The sequence below is a fragment of the Musca vetustissima genome, unplaced genomic scaffold, assembly GCF_032173495.1.
Source record: "Musca vetustissima isolate MV318-11 ecotype Yass unplaced genomic scaffold, APGP_CSIRO_Mvet_v1 utg32807, whole genome shotgun sequence".
NCBI classification, from domain to species: Eukaryota; Metazoa; Arthropoda; class Insecta; order Diptera; family Muscidae; genus Musca; species Musca vetustissima.
Window position 1 is genome coordinate 145070 of NW_026875614.1, and position 17707 is coordinate 162776.

General features: G+C 36.4%; 4 protein-coding genes across 4 annotated transcripts in view; 2 read left to right on the forward strand and 2 right to left on the reverse strand.

Moving 5' to 3' along the window:
- LOC133338139 (4-aminobutyrate aminotransferase, mitochondrial) overlaps positions 1 to 16085 on the forward strand; it is a 129270-nt gene extending 113185 nt beyond the window's left edge. The window contains exon 3 of the mRNA XM_061546324.1: positions 15029 to 16085. Coding sequence (XP_061402308.1) covers positions 15029 to 16083 — 1055 coding nt within the window. The 3' untranslated portion in view covers positions 16084 to 16085. The remainder of the gene's footprint in view (positions 1 to 15028) is intronic.
- On the reverse strand, positions 170 to 1503 carry LOC133338133 (uncharacterized). Its single transcript, XM_061546318.1, has 3 exons — positions 1461 to 1503; positions 924 to 1388; positions 170 to 855 (listed from the first exon to the last, which is right to left on the reverse strand). Exons 1-3 carry the CDS (start codon positions 1501 to 1503, stop codon positions 170 to 172), a joined length of 1194 nt encoding a protein of 397 aa, XP_061402302.1.
- LOC133338135 (uncharacterized) lies at positions 2178 to 3652 on the forward strand. The gene is made up of 4 exons (XM_061546319.1): positions 2178 to 2190; positions 2418 to 2867; positions 2967 to 3370; positions 3422 to 3652. Exons 1-4 carry the CDS (start codon positions 2178 to 2180, stop codon positions 3650 to 3652), a joined length of 1098 nt encoding a protein of 365 aa, XP_061402303.1.
- LOC133338140 (protein PET100 homolog, mitochondrial) lies at positions 7066 to 7336 on the reverse strand. Its single transcript, XM_061546325.1, has one exon. It carries the CDS (start codon positions 7320 to 7322, stop codon positions 7074 to 7076), a length of 249 nt encoding a protein of 82 aa, XP_061402309.1. The 5' UTR covers positions 7323 to 7336; the 3' UTR covers positions 7066 to 7073.
- Positions 16086 to 17707: the final 1622 nt, after the last annotated feature.

Genomic DNA, 17707 nt, shown 5'->3' on the forward strand with positions numbered 1-17707 from the left:
CCTTGTCACATTTTATACCTCTCACTTCTATAAACTCAGCAGAGTTACTTACAAAACTCCAGACTTACAGCCGTTCAGCAATTAACTTTTTCTCTACAAATTGAAATTAATTCAATACACCATTTATTTATTGAAAAAATATAAATTCCATTCTACATCATGCCAACGCTTAATTTTTACGTGTCATCAACTTGCCAGCCTCCAAATCTTCGGGTAGACCATCATAACGCAATTTGAATTCATCCAAACGGCAACAGAACGTATAACCCTTCGATAATGTTGGGAAATTGTCATGTTTCAAATCGGCCTGATCGCAGACATTTTCACAAATCTCCTCCGCTTCACCATCGGCGGCAAATGGATTATTCACGGTTACAAAGACAATACCTTCATCACTGGGCTTGTGCAACAGCACTTTGAAATAATATTTTGGTGCTTCAATCTTTTTACCATCATCCAAGAAAATATCAACCAATTGCCCGTTGTTCTTTGCCAATTGCAATTGACCCAAATAGCCATTATATGTCTCCAAATCATCTCCATACGAGGCAGCAACGGAACGTGCCAATTCTTCAACACGTAACCAATTGCCAGCATTGATTAGTTGATATTCGGGTGCAACATTTGTATAGAAATATGTGGCCAATTGTTCATAGCCAAAAATGAAATCAGCATCTGGTGTCAAATGGCCGCGGGCAAAGTAATCCGAACCATCAATATAGGTTTGTTTCGAACCGAACAATTTCTTGAATAATTCGACTTGATTGGCTTGGGTGTAGTATTCATTTGTTTTTTTGGTTGAATATTTCATGCCTTTGGCACTGAAGGCACGGCGTGTGCTTTCCGAAATGGAATCTATAACAAGGAAAAGGAGGGTTAATGTGCTGGAGATTCCATGTTCTTTTGTAAAATTCTCTACTTACTATCAATGGTAGCACCATTAATGGTATTATGTGTATACCAGGTATGCTCATCATCATCATTGTAGCATATCTCAAATACTGGACCATAGAATTTCTTGTTGACCGTAAAACCAGGTTGATGGATAACACCACGATTTTGTGAACATGCCTTATCGGTTGCTCTCAAAGTGGGACTGGGTATGGATTTACATACCAAATCCTTAAGATCATATTCATTGTTATTGCCATCAACAAATTTTTTTCCCGAACAGGTCAATTCCAATGTACTTTTCTTTTCAGAGACAATCACATTTTTCGATCCGGTGCAAGCCAATAAAAGTTTAGTGCCATTGGGTAATTTAGTTGTTTTACCAGTGGGTTTAAATAGTTCATAATCACTGTCGGAAGGGCTGCGTGTCAGAAGGACTGGAGCAAACCCCTTTACATCTTCGGGTAAGGTAATGCTGCAGGCATTGACCGCAATGGCTAAAAAGGAAAACAAATTAGATTATCCTTTCCTTAAAAAGAGAATTTGTTGTTAAATTTAAATATCCTTACCCAAACCACAAATTAAAGCCGAGATTATAACGAAGTTGAACATTTTTAAAAGAACCGTTAGTTGTACTCAAGCTATGTGTTTTCGAGAAACCGTTAGACGGTTATACATCTATAGCCATAATGAAGCAGTATATATAGTCCACATTGGGGAATGTTCTGTTCCAATACGTTTCTTGTTACATTGTTTGACTTCGTCTGGTCATGTGAAAGCAAAACTGCTATCAGTCTTGAGCGTGTACTATTTTCTATTGTTAACTGGACATTGTGTCCATTTGAATGAATGGATAGTCAATATTGATCAAATTTTATTTTTTATTCAATAACTGTATTCCGATGACTCAAATGTGGTAATGGAAGTGTCTTTTATATCGGTTTATAATAAATGTGTATCCATCATGTTGTTCTTAGATCTAATAAATGAGCTGTACCTTGTGAAATGCCTATGAGACATCTGGAACTAATATATAGCTTAGTAAAACAAAAATAGTTAGATTGTCTAAACCTTTACTATATCCAGACACATGCCTTAAAAATAAACTTCTGTTACAGCAATTATATCATCAAAATGCCGTTATTTAATATAAAACAAAACAATTGATATTTACTGACTCCGGACAATCGATTCAAATCGATACAATGTCCACTTAACAATAGAAACTAGTACACGTTTCAGTCTGGTAGCAGTTTTGTTTACACATGACCAGACGAAGTCAAACAATGTTACAAAAAAGTATGGGAACAGAACATTTCCCGATGTGGACTATATATACTGCTCCAAATGTATAATCATCTAACGGTGTCTTGAAAACACAAGAATTAGAAAAAACCAAAGGGTATTTTAAAATGTTCAAGTTCGTTGCAATCTCGGTCGTAATTTGTGGTTTGGGTAAAGATATTTAATTTAAAAAAGTATTCCCTTTTTAAAGAAAGGCTAATCCAAACTGTTTTCCTCTTTAGCCATTGCAGCCAATGCCTGTAGTATTACCTTACCCGAAGATGTAAAGGGGTTTGCCCCAGTCCTTTTGACACGCACCCCTTCCGACAGTGATTACGAATTATTTAAACCCACTGGTAAAACAACTAAATTACCCAATGGAACTAAACTTTTGTTGGCCTGTACCGGTTCGAAAAATGTGATTGTCTCTGAAAAGAAGAGTACATTGGAATTGACGTGTTCGGGAAACAAATTTGTTGATGGCAATAACAATGAATATGATCTTAAGGATTTGGTATGTAAATCCATACCCAGCCCCAGTTTGAGAGTAACCGATGAAGGATGCTCACAAAATCGTGGTGTAATACATCAACCTGGTTTTGAGGTCAACAAGAAATTCTATGGTCCAGTATTTGAGATATGCTACAATGATGATGATGAGCATACCTGGTATACACATAATACCATTAATGGTGCTACCATTGATAATAAGTAGAGAATTTTAAAGAATTTATACCGGAACAAGAATTCTCCACCATTTTTACCCTCTTTCTCTTTTCTCCCCGTAATAGATGCCATTTCGGAAAGTACACGCCGTGCGTTCAGTGCCAAAGGCATGAAATATTCAACCAAAAAAACAAATGAATACTACACCCAAGCCAATCAAGTGGAATTATTCAAGAAATTGTTCGGCTCGAAACAAACCTATATTGATGGTTCCGATTACTTTGCCCGTGGCCATTTGACACCAGATGCTGATTTCGTTTTTGGCTATGAACAATTGGCCACATATTTCTATACAAATGTTGCACCCGAATATCAACTAATCAATGCTGGCAATTGGTTACGTGTTGAAGAATTGGCTCGTTCCGTTGCTGCCTCGTATGGTGATGATTTGGAGACGTATAACGGATATTTGGGTCAATTGCAATTGGCAAAGAACAACGGTCAGTTGGTTGATATTTTCTTGGATGATGTTTAAAAGATTGAGGCACCTAAATATTATTTCAAAGTATTGTTGCACAAGCCCAGCGATGAGGGTATTGTCTTTGTAACGGTAAATAATCCATTTGCTGCCGATGGTGAAGCTGAAGAGATTTGTGAAAATGTCTGCGATCAGGCCGATTTGAAACATGATAATTTCCCAACATTATCGAAGGGTTATACGTTCTGTTGCCGTTTGGATGAATTCAAATTGCGCTTTGATGGTCTACCTGAAGATGTTGAGGCTGGCAAATTGATGAAACGTAAAAATTAGGTGTTGCAATTTTAAACAAATTATACATAAATTGTAAATTTGTGATTCGATTAATAAATTCAATATTAAATGAATTTGAATATTTGTTAATAGATGATAGGCATTTTTTATTGTTGTTTAGAATAATGTATGGAAAAATGTCCGAGGTAGGCTACAAATAACTAAACTGACACAAGAAGTCACTACTGAAATTTTACCTTTATATGGAATTTATAGCAAAAATGTTATTTCCTGTGATTTCGTTATAACCCTGAACCCTAATCTATTCTATAGTCATGAACTGCTGACTGGCTATGGACAGATTTAGACAATATGGGTTCTCTTTAAAGAGTTATTCTCAGAAAATCGATATTGGTCTTAGGATAGATGTAACACCCACATAACATTAGATCCAATATTTTGGTAGCTTGTGATTTTTTGAGATTTAAGGAAAAATATTCGTAAAAAGTGGTTATTTCTTGTGGCCAATGTGTTACATAATCTCGTTTGAAAACATTTTCACGCCCGTGTTCATTACATGACACATTTTAGCGACACTTTCCAATACCATCTGTTGCAGTCGAAATCGTTTACAACGACATATCGGCTATAACGACGAAATTCAAAAGTCCCGAATTTCTGCCCTTTATAGCCCACTGAAAAAATATCGCTTGTAACGACGACATATCCGCTGCAACGAGCTGTTATTCGAATTTTATATACATTTTAACGACGAAACGTACAAACAAAAATATTTATCACAAAATACCGAAAACACAGAATGTTCTTAAGTTTTTAAATTTGAATTTATTTTGGGTCTGTTCCCGTACTGCAAGAATCTACTCCATTTTACTATTTGCATCGATATCATAAAGGAATATTCGTTATCGTAGTAAAAAGTTGTAGATTCTTGCAGTACGGGAACAGACCATTTATTATTCATATATCAAAACAATAAAAATAATTTCGCTTACAATGACTATATCTGATAACCACCAAATCTTCCGATCCCTTGAGGTCGGTATAGGTGATTTCGACTCTGTATCTAAATAGGCAAAAAATGTCATTGTCTTTGTTGGCTTTAATTATAAATCAATGGGACGTATACATTTTTTGATCCACATGGACAATTGAATAAATATCTGTAAATCGCCTATAAGGATCCCTTCTGCAATAAAACCATCTTAAGCTCTTTTAAAAATAATCCTTAGTTCCTCCATAAAGATGTTCTAATTTTGTAGCCTTAAGATTATTTATAAAGACTCGGCTTAAGATCGTTTATAAAGACTTTCTGGATTCAAATACTATATAAAAACTCCCTGGATTACGTTCGTCTATAAATATTCCCTAAATTCTGTTCGCCTATAAAGGCTCTCTAAATGCAACTTTTTAATAATGAATATTTGGCCTCAGTTTGTCTATAAAGACTTCCTTATTTCAGTTTTTTTCTATATATACTCCCTTTCGCTTATCTTCCGTTCTTTAGCTCGGTTATAAATACTTCCTGTTTCAGTTCATCATCGAATCACATTTTTAAGAATCAGACTGTCTTTAGGTCCTCTATTAAGACTAAAGTCTACCTGTCTTCATTTCGTTTATAAAGACTCCTTGGCTTCAGCTCGTCCATAATGTCTTCGATTCAGCACGTCAGTAATGTTATCTCTAGCCCTTTCCAATTGAGTTCGTATAAAAATAGAGTGGCACTAGACTATTCCGAGATACTGTTCCTTTAGATACAACACACCCATAAATACTAACTCCCTAGATTATTTCGTCTATAAAGACTCCTTGGCTTCAGTTAGTCCATAAAGTCCTTGGGGGCTACTCTGTATTGCGATGCGTGAGAAAAATTGTAACGCATCGCGTAATTGGTACTCTCTAATTCGTTTTCGTATCTCCTTTCGCATCTACTTTACGCAAATGTGGCATCACCGCACTCTGTAATACGAAAACGCATGTCAAACTCGTTCGTTAAGCGCAAATATCTTGCGTTAACAAAATAGCAAACGCAAAGGAAGCGAAACATATAAGTAAGCTCCATTAAAGGTTTTATTTATATATAAATTGTAAATTATTTTAAGTAAAAGGCAAAAAAGTCACAGTTACAGACTCAGCAACGTCAGTTCCTAACTTCAGTAGATTTTATGGGGCAACACAGTGATTTGGCAAAGGGACAGTTGCAGAGTTCAAATGCGAAACAACGCGCCAACAATTTGTGGACAAAACTGTCTGATGACCTCAATTCAAATTGACCTCCTGTAAAAGATGTCGGTGGTTGGAAAAAGTAAAATATTATTTTTTTATATAAAATGTGAAACTATGTGTGCATATTTATAGGTTGGTGTTGATAACCACCTTGTCCAAGCAATTTCAAAGCAGCGGCCTCTTTTATTGGAGTTGGAATTGTTGTGGATCTATTTGAAACGACGAGCGTTTGAAAAATACATAAACGAATCTTTATTGAGACATTATATATAAATCTATAAAAATTAAATATTTGAAAACATTTGTCACATAATTCGTACTTATATTTTCATACCCGTGGTCACTTAGGGAGAGTATATTTGATAGATCTCATAAAATTCTTTTTTTTTTAATTCGTTCATCATTTTTGTTTAAAAAAACACTCGTACCACACAAAAATATGTTTTCATTTACAATTTTTTGACGTTTCCTTTTGTCATTCTTCGTTATTGTTTACTTTGTGGCGACAGTGTTGCCCCATTTTCAATTTAGTTTGCGAATGCGTTTGCGTGAACGTTACAGAGTACCAAATTGTACTCTTAACGCATTTAGCTTTCGCATCGCACTTGCTTTCGCAACGCAATACAGAGTAACCCCCCTTGTATTAAGATCATCTATAATGACCTTCAGCTCGGTTATAAAGACTCTCTGTTTCAGCTCGTCTAAAAAGACTCCCTGTCTTCGGGTTGTCTATTAAGACTAAAGGCTGCCTGTCTCTATTTCGACTATAAAGACTGCTTGGCTTCAGCTCGTCCATAAAGTCCTTGGATTAAACTCATTTATAATGGCATCTCTAGCCCTTTTCAATTGAGTTTTTATCAAAATACAGTGCCACTTAACTTTTGTACGTTACTCAAAACATTTATTCCAAGTCAACTTGTGGTAAAGGATTTTTCATAGATACTGATCCGGTCGAAATAAGTTGAAGGATGGTTGAATTCTTACGACTTTAGACAGTACACCATTGAAATACAATCGAAATTAATGTCTCCGATCCCACAAGGTATATATAACTTACATATTATTAATATTCATGGAGATCAAAAATTATAAATATAGGACATATATTTTAATACATTTTTACTTGATTTTTATTAAACAAATTATTTTTTCTTATATAATATACACAATGAATAATCTAAATCAACTAAAAGAAAGTCGTCTTCCTTGACTCCTTCAACACACACTCCCTCTCTATCTATGATGATTGCTTCTTTTCAATATCTTCCAAGGCTTTCAAGAATTTCTGATCTTGTTTTTCACGATGTTCCTTGATTGCCTGTTGCAGCGTCTCACGATGTCCCAAACTTTCTGGTGGATATAGTTCACGCTTCTTTTTGGTTACCCATTCTTCGAAATATGCCGGTTGATTGAAAATGTGAAACATGGCGACCGGGAATGTCATGTACATTGCCATTTTGAATACTTCAAGTGACCAGCTACCCATTTTCGTCTAGTTTTTGATGAGATTTATTGGGAATATATGGAAAATTTCTTTTGTTGTCTCGGCCAGGTTAAAATGCTACCCAGCTGATAGTCGAGCAAATCAAAACAATATGATAGGGGTATATAATTCGAATATCACTGTGGATGTTAGGTTTTGAAACAGCTGACCATGTTGGAGCAATTACGTATATGCTTAATTAGTGGCTACGTATCGGAACACTAACGGAAATTAAAGTAAATAAAACTGTGTGTAATAATCACGCTATCTTCCGAAAGAATTGCGATAGTGTGGTGAAATTTTGTACACCAGTATCTTTTTGTATGATCTCATAGCTTCGAAGATGGCTTATATCATAGGTGCCCATCAGTATACTTTAAAGTAGCTGCCTACTCACACGCATTGTTATGCTCTTTCAGTCAGTCGTTGTTTGACAGGCAACGAATGAACACATGCTGGGGTGCGCGCACGACGTCGTGTCCGCAGAACTAGAAAATCAACGAAATAACACTTAGGGATAAAAGTGTTTCAGTATATTTGGATTTTTATTTTATTATTCAAAATGCGTTTTGTATGTTTAAAAAATTTTAGAAACAACAGAACAATTTCTGTTTTTTTAAAGAATTAAATATTTGATAATTATCGTAGTATTTAATATTATAATATGATTATTATCTCGGTATATGCTACTTTATAAACTTTATTATATTTTTATGACATATACACTTTGTAATTCATATAAAAACATTTTTAATAATGCTTTTATTTTATATAATAACAAAAATTGAATTCATCAATAATTTTTCCGACCACAAAAATGTACACACAATTTTGTTCAGTACTGTTCTGTTTTCTCTCACACATACTAACGCATTTTAATTTTGGGCACCTATGCTTATATCGATAATATGAAATCCTGATACCTACTAAAAATTTTCATAATGCGGGTTTTGTCTCATATAACTGGCTGTAATGTAATATTTCAGATTCTTTTGTTTAGCAGATCCCTCTAGAAAGTACAATCGATATTGGTCCTTTGTTAGATTCAACGTCTATTTACGGTAGATCTAATTTTCGGTATTTTGAAGATTTTAAGAATATTTTTCGTCAAATGTTGCTGCAGAATTTCAAAAAATTGGTTTTTGAGCGTTTTTCAAGTAGAAATTCCCCTCTATATCTAGGAAGGCGGAAGGAAGGTTCGAATTTTCCATATTCCTTTCTATATAACTTACCACCTCGTGCAGTGCAGATTCTACAGACTTGCCTTTTATATATGCGTGTGGCGAATTGCTAAGAGAGGTGGTGTCTATACGACTCCTAATCTCCATGTCGATCAGTCTTTCGAGAGTCTTGAGGAGAAAGGATGATAGGCTAATGGGTGTATAGTCCTTTAGTGCAGAGTGGCTTGGTTTACCCGCTTTGGTAATGTAAGTAACCTATACCTCGTTCCATAGACCCGGAACGCACGAGAGAGTCAAACACGTCGTATAGATCTTCTCAAGGATCAGACATATATACTTGGCGAGGCAAATTGAAGCATCGCCGGTGTGATTCCATCTGGTCCTGGCGATTAATATGTTTTGAATGTAGTGACTGCCCAGCGTATCTTATTTCTGTTAAACACATTGCCAATGAGATCCGAATCTAGAGTCGCACGAGGCTGAGTGTCATCACGTTCACCTATGTGGATAACATATCTTTGCAACCTGGGAAGTGAGTCTCAGCTGGGAGACTAAGAGTTTCAGGACTAAAGTTCGTCCACGCTCCATCCTGTTTCTTGATACTCCCGATGGATTTTGGATCCTTGGATAGTAATCTTCGAAACCTCGCAACGTCGTTGACTCCTTCTATCAACTTACAGAAATGTATCCAAGACTTTTCTTCGCACGCTTAATCTTACTCTTGTATTTGTTGAAACTTGCTTTATAGGAGTTCCAGTCAATATCGAGTTTTGATTTATGCGCCCGTTGTACAGTCGCCTGGTCGCTTTCCTGAGCTCACCAAGTTCTCCGTTCCACAACAATGGCTGAGATTTTTTCCCAGGGTATGTAAGCGGACAGAATTCCTCATGGCATCCCTGGCCTTCAGTTCGTCTCTACAGACTCTCTGGGCCTCAACTCGTATATATAGGCTTTTTGCTCGCCTATGAAGACTCATTGGCCTCCAGCTCGTCTATGCCGAGTCTCGGGCATTTAGGTCGTCTATAAAGACTCTTTGTACGTCTATAAAGACTACGTTCTTTCAATTCGTCCTTAAATTTTTCTGGCCTACCGCACTTCAATAAAGACTGCCTGGCTTAAGGTAGATCCTCTGAAGGAAATGGAAAGAATATTCTATTTTTTTCCATGAATAGAATATTCTATATTATGAAATATATTCTCTCAGTGTACGAATATTTAGCATCTATTTAGCACAACAAAGACATCATGTGACATACATATTTTGGTAATAAATGTATGTGCATTTCTATTTTATTAATAATGCAATTTTATTTAAAAACACTTTTTTGTTTGTTTGAATTTAAGGTGAATAAACTCCAAACACGTCCACCTACCAACCAAATCAAAACAAACGGTAAATGTTTGTGATATTCAAATCAGTTGACGAAAATATAAAGTGACCGGTCTGTATATTTTTGTACGCAATAAAACACACATATTTAAATCGCTTTGAATTAAAATTCAGCAAATGTTAAACAAATGGGATCGCAACGTTTTGAATAATAAAAAAATATTGAACTTGGTAGAAGGGCAAAATGTACAGTTATAAATACAATTTGAAGATGATGATGAAATTCTCTGCAGACAATCGTATTGAGTTTAATATTGGCGTGTGGTTTAATTTGATTAATTCGGATTTAAATATAGTTTTAATAATTTTGTTATTCATTTGAATGGTATGGATTTTGACCTTCAGGATTTACCCTTAAGATTATAAAATTTTCCTTCCGCTTGTCTATAAAGACTCCTGCCTTCAGATTGTCGATAAAGACTCCCTTCTTGAACTCCCTGTTTTCAACTCGTCTATTAAGACTTTTTGTTATCAGCTCGTCTATGGAGACTCCCTTGACCTCCTATCGCCTATAAAGACTCTCTGGACCTCAGCTCTTTTATAAAGACTTCCGAGTCAAATCTATGAAGACTCACTGGCTCTCAGCTCGCCTATAAATAGTCAATGTCCCTCAGATGTTCTATAAAGACTCCCAGGCCTTCAACTCTTCTATAAAACTACTTGGCCTTCTGCTCCTCTATAAAGACTCCCTGGACTTTAGCTCATCTTAAATTCCCCCTTGGCCTTCATATCGTCTATAAAAACTCGTATATAAAAAATTTGGACCTAATTTAATTTAATATAGCCTTCCTACAGACATCAACTTTTTAAAAATGTTTATATAGTTTTTTTATAATTTAATTGAATTATTTATGATTATTTTATTGTACCAATTGAGTCAACATGACATTTTATGGGAGCAACAACAAACATAAATCTGAGATTAAAATCTAAGAGTAGCCCAATCCCTCTCGTAAATAATCAATGAATAAATAAAAGCTTCTCTTCCAACTTCGTAAAGTATAACTAATAATACAAACAAACTCCAACGGACACGAGTAAATAAAATTAGAAAAAAATATTCATTTATCTAATATTTTATTTATTTATAAATTTGCATTTTTTATTAGTCCAACCAAAAAAAAAAATAACGAAAACCAACACTCTTGATATCGTTTTACTATTGCGACGGTCGAATATAGAAAACGACGTGTGGCAAAAACAAATTTATCGTTCTATTATCAATTTTGCTAGATAAAAAAAGAGCAAGCCAGCTAGAGGGAGAAAAATTCGCTCGAGTTCCTCCAAGTGATATGTGAGTGTGCAAAAAACAAAATTGAAATTATCTCACACAATAAATTTGGAAAGTTCCACCGTGCTCAATGTCGTCGCCGTTGCCCATTTATTGCAGCAGATTTTGTTTACTACTACGATGTCAGGTGGGCTTGCCTTGTTTTTTATTTTATTTTTGAAATTGTTTGTCCAAGTGTTGTTACTTCGTCCCTATCTACTGATTAATGTATGTTTATGATATTTTCCAAAAATAAAAATAAGAATATTTAGATTAGTCGGCGAATGGGTATGGAAGAAACCCGGTAGTTAAAATATGGGTCAAAACTTATACTATTTGTGTTTGCGTTACCGTAGTTTCTAGCAAATGGCCAAAGGTTTTATTTATTGTCTAACCCATATTTAAAAAAATAATTACTGGCGAAGTTCGAGAATATTGAGATTTTGAGAACACACACAAAAATTTCTGAAAAAAAAAAACAATTCACGGAAGAGAATCTAAAATAGAGCTTGACATTACAAAATAGATAAAATAAAAGGGCTGGGCCTTGTCCATATGAACACCATGACCCTTTAGATCGTGTATATTAACGCCTAATACTTCTGATGCTCTATATAAACTCCCCGCATCAGTATGTCTATAAACAATACTTGCCTCAGCTCTGTGAAGACTACGTGACTACAGATCTTCTATAGATGATGAGGTCGTCTATGAAGACTTATTTTTCGACTCCCTGCTTCTGTTCATATATAAAGACTCCCAGTTCTGGCTCTACTGTAAAGTCTCCCTAACTTCAGCTCCGCTTATATTTAAGCTATAAAAACGTCTTGCAACTTGTCCTAAAATACTGCCTTCATCTGATCTAAAAATATTGCCATAAGCTTTCCTATAAATACTCCAATTGACCTACAAAAACTCGTCTATAACAATTTCCTTCTAGACTTCTCTAAAAACGTCCTACAACTCGTCATTAAGGACTCAGATCATCTGACTCCCCGGCCTTTATCTCTATAAAGACCCTTTGGTATTCAGCTCGTCTATTAAGACTCCCTGACCATGAGATCACCTAAAAAGACCCCCTGGCCTTCAGCTCGCCCATAAAGGGTCCTTTTGCTTTAGCTTGTCTATAAAAACGCCTTGGCCTTTAGCTCGTATAAGAAAGACGTCCTGGCCTTCAGCTTACCTATAATGACTCTCTGGCCTTCTGCTCGCCTATAAAGACTCTCTGGCCTTCAGCTCGCCTATAAAGACTCTCTGGCCTTGTGACCTTTAAAGACTCAGATAATCTGACTCCCCGGCCTTTACCTCTATAAAGACCCCTTGGTATTAAGCTCCTCTATTAAGACTCCCTGGCCTTCAGATCGCAGAAAAAACCCCCCGCGCCTTCAGCTCGCCGATAAAGACTGCCTTGCTTCAGTTTGTCTATAAAAACTCCCTGGCCTTTAGTTCGTATATGAAAGACTTCCTGGCCTTCAGCTTGTCTATAAAGACATATTTGCCTTAAATTCGTCTATAAAGTCTCCTTGGTCTTCAGCTTGTCTATAAAGACTCCCTGGCTTACAGCTCGTCCATAACGACACCCTGGCGTAAAACTCGTCCATAACGACTCCCTGACTTCAGCACGTCCATAAAAACTCTCTGCTTCACACCTCTACCTCCGGAGCTCCTTATATATATATATATCCTTCTTCAGAATAAAATTCTATGTCGATTATTTTTTTGATTATATTATCACTATGACTCTCTGACCTTCAGATCGTCTACAGAGACTCACTAGCCTTTAGCTTGCCTATAATGACTCCCAGCCCTTCAGCTCGCCTATAAAGACCTCTTTGCCTTAACTTCCTCTATAAAGTCTCCTTGTTCTTCAGCTTACCAATAAAGACTCCCTGGCCTTCAGCTCGCCTATAAAGACTTCTTGGCCTTCAATTCGCCTGTAACGACTCACTGAAATTCCTCTCCTATACAAAGACTCCCGGTTTCATGCCTCTACCTACGGAGATCCCATTAAATATATATATTCTTGATCAGAATAAAATGATATGTCGATTATATTTTGGATTCTCATTGGGTAGAAGCAAAATCTGCATACCAAAAATGATCAATATTGACCCAAATTTCAAGGTGGCGCCCATATAACGGTACTACCTCCGGAGATCCCGTTAAGTATATATATTCTTTCATATACGAGCTGTCGATTATATTTTGGATTCTCATTGTGTAGAAGGAAAATCTGCCTACCAAAAATTATCAAAATTGGCCCAAATTTCAAGGTAGCCTCCATATAACGGTAACCTTAATTTTCGATATTTTCAGAATTTCTGAATTAGTGATAATTTGATATTTTGAATTCTCAATGGATATTAAGTCCTAATATAAAAAATTATCATTATCGGTCCACTTTTTGGTATAGCCCCCATACAAATATACCCTCAATTTTCCATATTTTGAGGATTTTAGACACATTTTTCAATCGAATTGACTAAAATGTAATATTTTGGGTTCTCAATGGGCGTCAAGTCTTCATACCGAAACCTATCAATATCGGTCCACATTTTGGTATAGCCCCCATATAAAGATACCCTCAATTTTCGATATTTTGAGGATTTTAGACACATTTTTCAATCGAATTGGCAAAAATTTTATTTTTTGGGTTCTCATTGGGTGTTAAGACTTCATACTAAAAATGATCAGTCCACTTTTTGGTATAGCCCCCATATAAAGATACCCTCAATTTTCGATTATTTGAAGATTTCAGACACATTTTCCAACCGAATAGTTGAATTCCGATTTTTTCTTCTATCTACATTGTTTTGCATTTAGAAAAACAATTATCCGACTATAGATTTGTTTACCCACTAGTTGTGATAAACTAATAATACCAAACACAATCCGCAAATATACTTAGGTGTACTTATCACAGATTACAATTACTGTTATTACTGCGCCGAATCTTTATTTTTGACTTATGTCCGCAACGACAACAACAACAACTACTGTCATTGAGAGAAAGTAGTAGCGGCAGCAGCATTAGTAAATAGTATGGGTGTTGATGGGGATGTTTTAGTACCAGCGTAAATTTTTAGAACGAAAGTGAATGAAGAGAGTAAAAAAGACTATCAGGCAGTACACCACACAACACCACCAATCATCACCAATAACAACAATTATGCCAAAACGATGAAATCGAGAGAGGGAGAGATACAGAGGAGCCACGAGAATATTCTCTTTAGATATCTCCACAATCTATGCCAATGAAGAGGTATTCTGTAAGGAATGAATGTATACCAACATTCAGTGCTTCCATGCATTCCGTTCCGTATTGTACATAACAAGAACCGAGAGTTTTAGCGGGACAAATATCGTAGCCGAAAAAAACATCAGCAAAAAGCAACAACAAACGTGATTTGATTTTTTGTGGATTTGCTGAAGAAAAAAAAAACACATACAAAAACTACAACCATGCGTGCTGCCTTAGGTTTAAAACACGTAACCAGAGCTTCCAAAAATGTTAAACATTTTTCCTCATTGGCCGAGCCAACCGGCCCTGTGGTCAAAACCGCAACCATTCCTGGACCCAAATCCTTGGAATTGAAAAAACAAATGGGTGCCATCCAACAAGCTGGAACTGTTCAACTTTTTGCCGATTACGAAAAGTCCACTGGCAACTATTTGTGTGATGTTGATGGTAATGTCCTTTTGGATGTCTACACACAAATCTCCTCCGTACCCCTGGGCTACAATCATCCCAGACTATTGAAAATCTTCGAAAACAACACAAATCTGAAGACCTTGATTAATCGCCCCGCCTTGGGTGTATTCCCCGGCAAGGAATGGCCAGAGAAATTAAACAATGTGTTCATGCAAGTGGCACCCAAGGGCCTGAACAACATGACCACCATGATGTGTGGCTCCTGCTCCAACGAGAATGCCTACAAGGCCATTTTCATGTGGTACAGACGCACACAACGCGGCGAAGATGTCACCTTCACGGAGGAGGAGAAAACTTCCTGCATGGTCAATATGGCACCTGGTGCTCCCAAATTGAGTTTGTTGTCCTTCAAGGGTGCCTTCCATGGTCGTACCATGGGCGCCTTGGCCACCACCCATTCCAAATATATTCACAAAATCGATATTCCAACATTCGACTGGCCTGTGGCTAGTTTCCCTCAATACCGTTATCCCTTGGAGGAGAATGTTATGTACAATCAGGATCAGGATAAACGCTGTCTAGCTGAGGTGCAAGATTTGATTGAACAATACAATAAGAAGGGTATTCCCGTGGCTGGTGTTGTCATTGAACCCATCCAGAGTGAGGGTGGTGACAACGAAGCCTCCCCCGAATTCTTCCAGCAATTGCAGCGCATCTGCAAGGCCAACGGCATGGCTTTGTTGATCGACGAGGTGCAAACTGGTGGTGGTGGTACCGGTAAAATGTGGTGCCACGAACACTTCAACCTGCCCTCTCCTCCCGATGTAGTTACCTTCAGTAAGAAAATGCAGTTGGGTGGCTACTTCCACAGCAATGAATTCGCCCCCAAAGAAACCTACCGTATCTTCAACACCTGGATGGGTGATCCAGGCAAAATCCTCATGCTCGAAGAAATCGTCAAGGTCATCAAAGAAGAAAATCTGCTGGATCAGGTGCAACGGTCGGGCAAGGTCCTGAAGGACGGTTTGTTGCAATTGGAAAAGGAATTCCCCACAATTATGAACTCGACCCGTGGTCGTGGTACCTACTTGGCTTTCAACTGCAAGGATGGCCAAACTCGTGATGATTTGATCAACAAATTGAAACTGAACGGTTTGCAGACCGGCGGTTGTGGTGATTTGTCTGTACGTTTTAGGCCAGCATTGATCTTCACCGAGAAGCATGCCAATATCGTGTTGGATCGTTTCCGCAAGGTCCTTAAGGAAATGTAAACAACCAAAGAAGGGTAGCTTTCTTTCTACTACATCTACAAAATCTCTAGGAGCACTAGGAGCTAAAGATATGCATTTCAAAGACACACAAAAAAGCACGCTCGCGCCTGCAACGTTACACGCACACATACACACAAATAACAAATCGGGGGAAATTATTTAAATTTATTTATTAGCTATAGAGAATTGTTTGAAACGCAACAGAAATTGTCCTAAATTTCTACAATTATCGGTTGTCGGAATAGCCAAATTCTGAATAGTGTACCTACCTACTATTATTATAGTCGTCTGTCTGTACACATACATATTTGCATCAATTTATGTTTTTGCTTTAATTTAGACAATAAATTCATAAATCGTACTACAACAACAACAATAAGCATTTTGTACTAGTAGTGTTGATTGAAAACAATTGCTGTTAAGATTCGGTTTGTATGTCCGCACCTCATGACAGGGGTTCGGGGCTTCTGGTGAATGCTCTGATGGATGCTATTGTGAAACCCAACATTCATTTTAATGACAACGATGATGATTTCTTTCAATTGAATTGTTTTTGTTTTTTTTTTTATGGAAAATTATGGGACTTGATTTTAAATTTAATAAAAAACGCCAATTCATTCTGAGTAGTGAAAGTCTTTTGTGATTATAGATGAGTAAGAGATAATAGATTGAAATGAAGGTCAAAATTTTAATCAATAGTTCTCATGAAAGGCATTGACCTGCCTCACAGGGGGGGTTTCGTTGGGAATATATAAAACAAGTGCTAAATAAGCCTTTGATACTATAAACAATGCTTGTATGCTTATTACACAATACATATATTGATTACGTAGTTGAATGCAGATTTGAAGAACGATGGGTGATACTTATGTATGTGACGTACATAAAATTTTATGGAATATATTTTTGATTTTATTTGAAATTGATATATGAATTCCAAATTAAAGGAGGTTGTCATTGTCAATTTCATAGTAGTAAGCATGGTACAATAATTACAAGGTAGGATATGTTTTAAAATATAATATTAATATAACTCTGTAACTGTGGCCACAAACTTCAAAAATGTTTTGTGTCAAACTTCAACTTCATTTATTTTTGTTTACAAATGTCAACAAAGCGCTTGAAAACAAAGAATAAACATCAATAATACTAGGTTTATAAAATCCAATATTTCCTAATCGATATATTGGTTTTAGTCCCCATCTTACTTTGGAGCAAATCCGTTTCAGACAATTTGGAAGTAACCGATTTCATCCAAACTTTGCACATCTTAATATTTCGTTAAAACTTAGTTCAGGTTCAAAAATGGGGAATATCGGTCCACTCCTTCTGTCAAAGTTTGATGAAATCGGTTACTCCCTTGGAGAACTATCGTGACGGGAGGAAATTTGTAAATTGATTTCAAATTGTCTGAAACGGATTTGGTCCAAAGTAACATGGGGACTAAAACCAATATTTCGAAACTTGCCAGAGATTAATGTATATTAATTTCAGTACGTTGTGTCGATCGGTCTAGCTATGAATCTTTAGGTGTACACATCATTCTAGACTTAATTCAATACGCTATGCCAAAATTCGTGCAAATCGAATGATTTTCAGAGATTTTGGTGCACCATTTACCTAA